General features: G+C 40.6%; 1 protein-coding gene across 7 annotated transcripts in view; it reads left to right on the forward strand.

Annotated features, from left to right (window-relative positions):
* The window catches only part of npas2 (neuronal PAS domain protein 2), a 268,594-nt gene that overhangs the window by 211,993 nt on the left and 46,108 nt on the right, over positions 1–10,493 (forward strand). For all 7 annotated transcript variants that reach the window (XM_043705135.1, XM_043705134.1, XM_043705131.1 and 4 more), the window contains 3 exons: positions 1,252–1,334; positions 6,007–6,113; positions 9,070–9,217. In XM_043705135.1, the coding sequence (XP_043561070.1) occupies positions 1,252–1,334; positions 6,007–6,113; positions 9,070–9,217 (338 nt within the window). The remainder of the gene's footprint in view (positions 1–1,251; positions 1,335–6,006; positions 6,114–9,069; positions 9,218–10,493) is intronic.

The following is a 10,493-nucleotide window of genomic DNA, read 5'->3' on the forward strand; positions in this document are numbered from 1 at the left end:
GTAAATGTAGGGGTATGGGTGGGTTTCGCTTCGGCGGGTCGGTGTGGACTTGTTGGGCCGAAGGGCCTGTTTCCACACTGTAATGTAATGTAAAAAAAAAATGTAAAGTATGTTTTCGTGAACATATTTCCTCCGGGTGCTCCGGTTTCCTCCCACAGTCCAAAGATGTGCAGGGTCAGGTGAATTGGCTATGCTAAATTGCCCATAGTGTTAGGTAAGGGGTAAATGTAGAGGTATGGGTGGGTTTCGCTTCAGCGGGGCGGTGTGGACTTGTTGGGCCGAAGGGCCTGTTTCCACACTGTCATGTAATCTAAAAAAAAATGAGATTGGAAGGTGTTGCGTGTAAACTGCAGAACACACACACACGTACACACTCACACAGACACGCTCACACAGACAAACGTATACTCTCACAGAGACACACATACACACTCACACAGACACATGCACACATACTCACACAGACACATGCGCACACGCTCACACAGACACACGCACACATACACACACCTCCATCCCCTCAATAGGTACTCACAGCGTGTATGTATCCATCTCATTCCTACCACCATTGTCTCCATCTATATTTCCTACCGCCTCGAGAAAGCAACCAACATAATCAAAGAGCCCTCCCACCCCAATTATACTCTCTACCACCCACTTCCATCAGGCAAAAGATATAAAAGTTTGTATACACATACGAACAGGTACAAGAACAGCTTCTTCCCCGCTGTTATCAGATTTTTGAATGGGCCTGTTTAATGTTAATGCTCATCTCTCTCTGCACCTCCTGGGGAGCTGTAACACTGTATTCTGCACTCTGTTCTTTTACCCTGATACACTTTGTATGATGTGATCTGCCTGTAAAGCACATAAGACAGCACTTTTCATTGTACCTTGGTACATATGACAGAAGTAAATCAAATCAAATCAGATCAAATCTTCAGCCTCTTTGGTTTTAATCATTCCACTATTGCAGTTATTGAGTTATTAGTTACTGAGACCCTAAATTCTACAGCAATCTCCCTACATCTTCCAGCATTGCTCACCAGTTTTAAGATTCTGCTTAAAGTGTATCTCTTTGACCATGTTATTGGTCATCTGGCCTATTACCTTGTGAGGTCATATTTCTGTATAATACTCCTGTGAAATGTCTTGGGGCATTTTGGCATGGTAAAGGCACTATTTAAGTTGTTATTGATGATCATTGTAGTCTGCAATGATCACTTCTGATGATATTATTTCTCAATGCAGGAACTGTGCAATGTTGAGGAATCATGTGAAGAATTTACATCACGGCATAGTTTAGAGTGGAAATTCCTATTCCTGGACCACAGGTAATTTATTTCCAAAACTCCACTGCCTGTATAGAGTTTTCAAAAAACTTTCTGTTCTTAAGTTTCTGCTGTCTGAGTCCATTCCCAAGGTTTCTGCCTATTTTCACCCCAAGTTTAATAGGTATTGTGCAGATTAATTGTTTAAATAAATGAGAAGAATGAGTGTCTGGGTATGAGCAGGATGGAATCTACAAGGCGCTGAGATATTGAGGTCCACTGCAGATAAATATGTTTCTTGTTGTGCTGAAGGAGAGGAGAGACAAAACAGAGTAGAATATTGCTGGAGTATTGGAGGTTTACAGGAAGCTAGAGAGATAGCAGAGGATTTGAGGGGGTGGTCTGAAGTGATTGTATGGGAGGATGTGAAAGGGGAGATTTTGAAGGTATGGTCAAGGATGTTCCAATCAAGGCAATACTTAGCAGAGAACTAAATACAGGGCAGTGTGCGTGCGGGATGGCGGATAAATGGAGTTTTGGTGTGATTGATGCCCTGACTCTGGATGTCACTCAGACATCGAGGGGCATGGTTAGTTCTGGACGAAAATATTATTTATACAAAGCTTATTGTAAGCAGCCAAGCTTGAGCCATATATATCTGCTCTCTTTGTCTTTCCAATATCATGATGTCCGAGGCAGGAGAGCTACACTTTCTAGACTGTGTACACTCTTGCTATGAGATTTCCAGTAGGAAAGCTGACCTGTTGGGACTCTGCTGTTTGAAGTGTTTCATTCCTCATAGCTCTTTTAGCTCTGGAGTGGATGTGCTTATATGGATGACTGATCCTGTTTGACTTGAAAGTTCAAGAGAACACAGTCTGACCATTTGGGTGGTTCCATCAAGTTAGCTATTGGTAATGAGGCCTACATCTTGTTAAAGTTCTCCCCCTGACAGATGAGTGTATATTGTTTGATCAGACATCTACTTTTAACAAGCCCAGGCTCTTAAAGGAATACAATGACAATATTCAGGCTATCAAGTTCCACATCGATCATGGCTGCCTTGCATGTGACATTGACCGGCTATAAGTTCCCTGTCAATACCATGACATGGTCCTGATGTTCCAATCAAAGAATTGCCATCTTCTCTCTTTCCATTCTTTATCTGAGGTGATGGATTCCATCCATTGGTGAGAAGGGATTCCATACTCCAAGAGCCCAATGAAGGTCAACCATGGTGGGTCAGCACCATAGCAGCCTAGTCCACTCTATTTGAGATGTCACTGGCTGACCACTAGGGCATGAAAGTTCCTCCCACCATTGGAGACAACCATTCTCCATGGAACTATCGCTTGTAATTGCTTGTCTTCTGTGTTGTGTTAATGCTCTGCAGTAAAAGGTGTCAAGGAGTATGGGGAGAAAACAGGTGAATGGCATTGAGATAGTGCTCAGCCATGCTCATGTTGAATGGTGGAATGGGCTCAATGGACTGAATGACCTATGCCTGATCCTATTTTCCATCTTTTTATGGAGAGGTGAAAACTTGGGCAAAGCATGCAAAAATCCTTGGCTACCCAAGTATAAAAGTTCCATGCTTGATCACCATGGAGAGGGCCTCTGCTCCAGGTATTCTGTCAAAATTTACTCACATAGACTTCACTTCACTTGAGGCATCCACGGTCTTGGAAATATTTGTCCATTGTAGAAAATTTGTTTTCTATCATGCACATTGGATGTTTCCAAAACTCTTTCAAGTTTCTCTGAAGCTTTAGCCTGCAAGCATCTCAGTTTGCAAGTGTTGCCATGAGGAAGTGCTGTTGAGGACTTACTGATGGAGTGACTGTTAACTAACAGGGGCAGAATTACACATGTGGGCCCCTTTCTTGCATTGCTGCTAACCAGTAATGCAGGTGGAAAATGAGAGCCAAACAGAAAAGCATAATTGACATTACATTGGCCAGATGGATCTACATCTTGCAGAGTTAAGGAAATTATACCTTTTACTCTGGTGTAGTTACTGAGCATGTTTGAAAGGAGCTATATCATTGTGATAACAGATCACATGGAACTGGAGTTTTGCCAGTCGGGATCCCAAGAAGATGTCCCCTCACACCATCATCTCTGTTCAGTAAAACTTGTTGCTGTTCCCTCGTAACAGCGTAGATCTCACAGAATGACGCAACCCAGGCCTGAGTGGTTGAGTTGGTCTTACTCATGCCTCTGAGTCATGATTCAGGACCCCACTCCAGGATTTGCCACAGCATTGTGCACACAGTAACATTCATGGAAATCAAACCCAATCAGTAGTTCCCTAATAATTGAATGGCTTAATTATAAAATATGTAATTGTTGTAACAAATAGTCTTCATGTCTGCATGCAAGTTCAGACCAAATATCTAGGTCACAGTTAAACAACAATTATTCGTACACTGTACCTCATGTTAAGGCTACAGAGTAGTATGTTCATTGCAGTATCAGTTCCAATCTCCCAGCACAGTGCTAGACCATGATTACTGATATCCTGGCTACATCAAAGAGGCTCAGCTACATACTCATTAAACCTGACCTGTGTAGCCAATATACCAATTCAGCTGTCCAAGTCAGGTCAGAATCTCAGGACTGCTGCATTCGCATTCAGACTCATATCATGTCATGACCATTCTAATGCTAAGCTTGACCAAAACAAGAAAAACATGGCGACCTTGGTAAGCAGTTAAGGTGTCTTGGCACCACCCATATCTGGTCTTCTTAGATTCTTCCAATCTTTTAGTTTACATATAGTAACCAGCTTTCCTTCATAAGGTTTCCTTTTTATGCATTAGTCCATGAGGTCCACATTGTAATTCCCCATCAAGTTACTTTCTATCCAAGTTACACTGCAAGACAAAATTTTAAAAATAATTTTAGCACGCACTGAACAATGAAATAACTGAAATGTGTAGTCATTCATCAGCATTTAAGTTATTTTTTGTTAATTAGGAAGAAAAATCAATATATGGACTTCTCAAGATTCTGACAAGTATGCACATGGAAATTAATGCTGTTTCATTGGATGTTGTTACCAATGGGGCATCATATTGATGGCAATTAGGAGGGGACCAAAGATAGATCCTTGGAGGTCACCAGAGGAAACTGTAGCAACAGTGAATGATGGACTATGACTAAACATTATGAATGGAACCAGGCAAGTGCAATCAATGCAACAAGACAGTAGTGGGGAGGCATTGAAGAAGAATGGTATGGTCAACTTGCCACAGGCTAGAGTTAGGAATACCAGTTTACCTTTATCACAGCCATAACAGCTTGAGAAGTAGGATGTAAAAATGATGGAATGTTCCAGAATTTGTCACTGCTAACCATAGGAGATCAGTGTACCTAATCCTTTAATGATTTGGAATATTTAAACATTTCACAATCAGGGAGCAATTATACAGAGATTTCCCTCAGGAAATGGAAGTGGTGAGCTGGTGTCCCTGAAAGGAGGTATATCAGGTTGTGGAAGGTATCAGCTTGATTGCCCTACAGATCTCCTCATACCCTTTGCTTTCTAACATTCTAAAGTGAATAGTTGCTGATTTAGTGTGTTTCACACAACTGTAATACAATTCAGTAAATAGGATGAGTAAATGTTGAGAATGAATCTGTTTAAGCAGCCAAGTGTTGGGAATGGGGGTGTTTGAAGATGTTGATGACTTGTTAATACCTTCAGGCAATAACATTTGGCAATTATTATTTGGCAGGTACAGTTATTCGTATATCATAAACCCACATGTCTTTTTTATCTTCATGACACAATAGACCCAGAGGCTGTAAAAATGGCACAATATATATATATACATATTGCAGATCCTCGGTATTGAACTAATTGTATACCGAATACATCAGTCACATCACACATCGAAATTAGGAGAACAAGCAGTTGACCAAACCAGATTCGGTTAGGACAAGCTTCAATGTAATTAACCCGACAAGGTCAACCTGCCAGAAAGTAAGGAAAGGAGTCTGCAGATGAAAATATCACACAATTGGAAAGGACAGCTCTGTGATGGTTTTCATTGACCTGTGCTGTCCTTGGGCTGACAGGCTGCAGTGGAGGAATGGTCCATTTTGGGAGAGAGATTAAGTTGAGGAAAAACATCATTTCCCCTTGGTTAACCTGTAAGAAAGCACTTTGCACAATGTCAGCTCCCCTAAAGTGTTTAACACTCAGTGAATTAAGAAACACTTCAGCAATGTAAACAAGAGAAGGGATTAACCCATTATCAGAAACAATGATGGACAATATTGCATCCACAAACTTATTAAAATGCGTACAAAGTATTTGTAAAATGTTAGGTTATGTTGGATTAATTATTTAAAGGGAAGTGCTGAACTCAATAGCATGTTCAAGACTCTTGATAGAAACAAGATAAATGAATCCTTGTTAAAATGCTGGTGATTTCCATATGCTCAAGAACTAGGTGACAAAGTTGTAGGTTCGGATTGAGAAAGGATGTGGGGACATTAGGATGAATTACTTTACCCAGAAGGTGATGAATATAATTGACTGACCAAAGAGGAATGAGACACAGATATTGTGGAAATATTTAACCACACAGATACTTGAGCGAGGTGACAATTGAGAGGTATTTGTTTCTCTGTCCCTCCACTGCTCCATGTGCTGTGAATGAAGATTTCAATTGTTGACAGTCTGGAGCTCCTCCGAAACTAATGTTACCTTGTTCCTCTTTATCAGGGCCCCTCCTATTATTGGTTACTTACCGTTCGAAGTGCTAGGAACATCTGGCTATGATTACTACCACGTTGATGATCTGGAGCTTCTAGCAAGATGCCATGAACACTGTAGGTGACTGGTGCTATATAATAGTGATGGAATAGGGACTTGTGTTATAGGGACAGTGTCAGCAGTAAGGTATGTGCACTAACAAACACGTTATAGATCAGTGCACAGCAGCCTACTGACATCCAACTCTCCCCTTGGTCTACTCTACAATTAATTATGAATTAACTTTGCACAGTATTCACTTGAATGCATATTTTGGAATAAAAACAGAAATTGCTGCAGAAACTCAGTAGGTCTGGCTTCATCTGTGGAGAGAAAGCAGAGTTAACATTTCAAGTCAGGTGGCTCTTCTTCGTCATTCGGTTCTGATGACGATTTGGAGACAGTAAGGGCTGCAGATGTTGGAAGCCAGGATCAATAGATGTGAAACTGAAAATGCACAGCAGGTCAGACAGCATCCGATAGCTGGAAATTCCATGTTTCAGGCCAAAGCATTGACTCTCCTGCTCCTCAGATGCTGTCTGATCTGTTGTGCTTTCCCAGCTTCACGTCTATTGAATCTGGTGAAGATTCATTGGACTTGAAATACTAACTCTGCTTTCTCTCTCCACAGATGCTGTCAGACTTGTTGAGTCTCTCCACCAATCTGTTCCTGTTTCCAATCTGCAGCATCCACAGACCATTGTTATATCATATTTTGGAATGTTCGTTTATGTATTTGTTTAATTGTGGGGTGAATGAAGTGAGAAATGATAATAGCTCTGTAATTAGTTATTGTATCAATATAATCTGATCATTTTTGGTTCTACAATATATGTTTCACAGCCAGGCTGCCTGAGCTCACCAATCTATCCCTCAAACCCTTCAGTTCTACCTTAGTTTACTTTCAGTTTTTGGTTACTAGTTTGTCCTGTTTGAATTATCTTTGTAAACCTATGACTCTATGACTCTAATTAGGAAAGAATTAGAGATCTTATTGAAGCATACTTCATTCTCAGATCACTTGATAGGGTAGATGTAGAAAATTTGTTTCCACATGTGGGAGAGCCTGGGATCATGGAATAACAAATTCCCTACAAGAAGGAAGTAGGCCATTTTGGCCCATTGAATCTACATTGACCTCTCTGAAGAGCATCCCACCCAGACCCACTCTTTTCCCCTACAACCTTATATTTCTCATGGCCAAAGTGAGGGCTGCAGATGCTGGATATTAGAGTCCCTAATGAAAGGCTTTTCTCCAAAACATCGATTGTCTCGATCGTCAGATGCTGCCTGACCTGCTGTGCTTTTCCAGCACCACACTCTTGACTTATATTTCTCATAGCCAATCCCACCTAACCTGCATATCGTTAATTGAGAGGGCATAATCTCAGAAAAGGGGGGAATGCCTGTTTAAGACAAAGGTGAGGAACTTTTGTTTTCTCTTGGAGGGCAGTCAGTTTGCAAAATTATTCACTACAGAGCTGTTGAACCTGGGTCTTTCAGTAAATTTGAGGCTGAGACAGTTTTTAAATCAGTGAGGTAATCAAGGGCTATAGGGAAAAGGCAGGAAAGTGGAGTGGAGGAATTTCAGATCAGCCGTGATCTCATTGAATGGCTGTGCAGACACAAAGGGCTGAATGGCCTACCTCTGGTCCTATGTCTTATGCTTTTATGATTTATTCTCATCTTACCTTTCTTTTCCGTGTAAACCAAGATTTGAGATGAATGAGTAGATCTTGACTCAACAAGTCAATAGACTGATTTACAATTCTCTTGATTTAAAGTTAATGAAAATTTTCAAAACTCAACTTGTTGTGACAAGTTTGTGTCATCACTCATAAAGTCAAGGTCTATCCCATTGACATGGATTAATGAGAATGCAGGTTAAATCTTGAGGGAGAGATACCTTAAGGGTCGAGAGTGTGGTGCTGGAAAAGCACAGCAGGTCAGGCAGCATCTGGGAAGCAGGAGAATTGACATTTCGGGCACAAGCTCTTCATCAGGAATAAGGCTTGCAGGCCGGGGATGGGGGTGAGGAGAGATATCTTAAGGTTTGTAGCTAGGCGCTAAGTGAATGAAGGTTGTCAGCTCAGCTCCTTTGGAGATACTCCCTTTGACCTTTCCAATGTTCTCATACTTACAACACTGAACAATTTACTCTTTATTCACTTACAACACTGAGATAATCTTTATTCACATGGCTTCCAAAGATCCATGTTTTTAGCTACATTGTTCAGAAAAGCATAAAATGCAATGCAATGCAGCCCCTAAGTTCCCCTACCAGAGAAGAATTTACTGCAAGGAAGACTTTTGCTCTTTCGGGGGAGTCCTCGAATATTGAATCTTGGTTCAATTTCAGCTCAAACTGATGGAATACTATTTCCACTTGCAGCTTGTAAGAATCTTTTAGAGAAATGCGCATGAGAGGTGAAATTCAGTTTCTAATAGACAAAGTCTGGATCACAAGGCTCTGTGTAAGTCAATGCTTAAGTTTCAGTTACAGTGGAGAGCGATGAAGATTGTTATTGGGGCATATTAGGTTGAAGGGCATGCGCCATTTTATGAAATACAGCACAGGATTTTGGCTGTGTTCCTTCCCCCAGAAAGAGAGAGAGTAGTAACTTGTAAATGCCATGGCCCCCCTTGTTTCAGCTTGCATTCAGATTGAGCTGTACATGCAGGTCCTGGGTTGGTTAGAGTAGTGGAGTGTAAAACTTACTGATAGGAAATAGATGAGATGAATAGTACAATCCCAAGGGGAATGTACAAGGCCAGTATGAGAAAGAAAAGAATAGAAGGGTATGCACATAAGATGAAATGAGGAGGGGGCGCGGGTGGGGGGGCTTTTGTGAAGCATAAACAGCAGCATGGGTCTGTTTATGTGAATGGTTTGTTATTCTGCAGTGCAAATCAGAAGCATAAATAACTTAAAACAAAAACATCTCTGTTCACAAAATGTCATAAAATAGGAAGCTGCAACTTGAAATCAATGTGTAACGGGTTGACACTTACGCCTATGCTCATTCTGTGTAGTGATGCAGTTCGGGAAGGGCAAGTCTTGTTACTACCGCTTCTTGACCAAAGGACAGCGATGGATTTGGCTCCAGACTCATTACTACATCACCTATCACCAGTGGAATTCCAAGCCAGAGTTTATTGTCTGCATGCACACAGTGGTGAGGTAGGTTCGCTTTAGTATCACGTCGTTGTGTTAGTCAGCTGGGACCTGAAATGCAGAGATAATTGCCCATTGTGAGGAAAGATATTTCTGAGAGGTGATAAACAAATCTCAATATGGTCTCTAGTGAGTGCTTCAGTGGGTTACTCCAAGTATTATCAGCATGTAGCTGCAGCAGTAATATGTCCTCATCCTTGATTAAACCTGATATCTCACAAGAAAACATCATGCATCTCTGACATAATGTAACTAGCTATTAAGTAATGTGTAATAAATCTCTTTACTATTGATCCAAACTGAGCCTATCCTCTAATTGGGACTATCACAAGCAGAGACTAATACATAAATGAAGAACTGGTTTACACAAAATATCTAAGACATTGAGTCATAGAAACGTACAGCTGGCAAACCAACCTTTCAGTCCAAGTTGTCCATGCCGACCAGATATCCTAAATTAATTGAGTCTCATTTGCCAGTGTTTGGCCCATATCCCTCTAAACCATTCCTATTCACATATTCATTCAGATACCTTTTAAATGTTGTGTGACGTTATGGAATTAGAACAGGGAAATTGAAGCTGCAAGTCTTATTGCTTAGATAATCACTCCTTTTCAATGCCACTGCTTAAGATTAAGAAAAATAGCAGGTTCAAGAACATCATTAGCTAATATGAAAATTGCAATAGCTTTCACATTTTTTTTGAACTCTGACTAAACCTTGCAGCATAAAAAGGATTCTCTTGAAGCAGGGTTTAAAATTAGCAGCTTTATTCATATATTGAAGTGAATATCATTTAGCAAAATGCTAACCATGCTTTTTCTTAAAAAATATCAGTTTTCACTAGTGGAATGATTATTTTCAAATCAACCTTGTGTGAAAAAAGAATGTTAAACTCTCAGATAACTCCGTGAAGTGCAGGCTGATTGAACATGAGAAGTGGATCTGGAGCAGAAATAAAGGAAAATTAGGTCACTGTTATTGTTTCAGTTATTTTAAAATAATTCATTGACCAGGGATAAAGGCAAAAGCTGATGAATCCACAACACCAAAACAGTTGTGAGCAGAACTGAGTAGATTTTGGATAAGTGCATGATTTTAATGAAGGCTGTGTCTGTCGAATATGCATTGGCTGGGAGCTGCTGTTGGATAGGAATCGATGGCTAAATCCTTGGTGGAATGGAACATAGAACATAAAGTTGATGAAGTATGGAGCTAGAAAAGGCACAGAACCTTAGGTAGCATCTGAGGAGCAAGAGAGTCAGTTTTGGGCAAGATCCTT

Source organism: Chiloscyllium plagiosum, chromosome 15, assembly GCF_004010195.1.
Source record: "Chiloscyllium plagiosum isolate BGI_BamShark_2017 chromosome 15, ASM401019v2, whole genome shotgun sequence".
NCBI classification, from domain to species: domain Eukaryota; kingdom Metazoa; phylum Chordata; class Chondrichthyes; order Orectolobiformes; family Hemiscylliidae; genus Chiloscyllium; species Chiloscyllium plagiosum.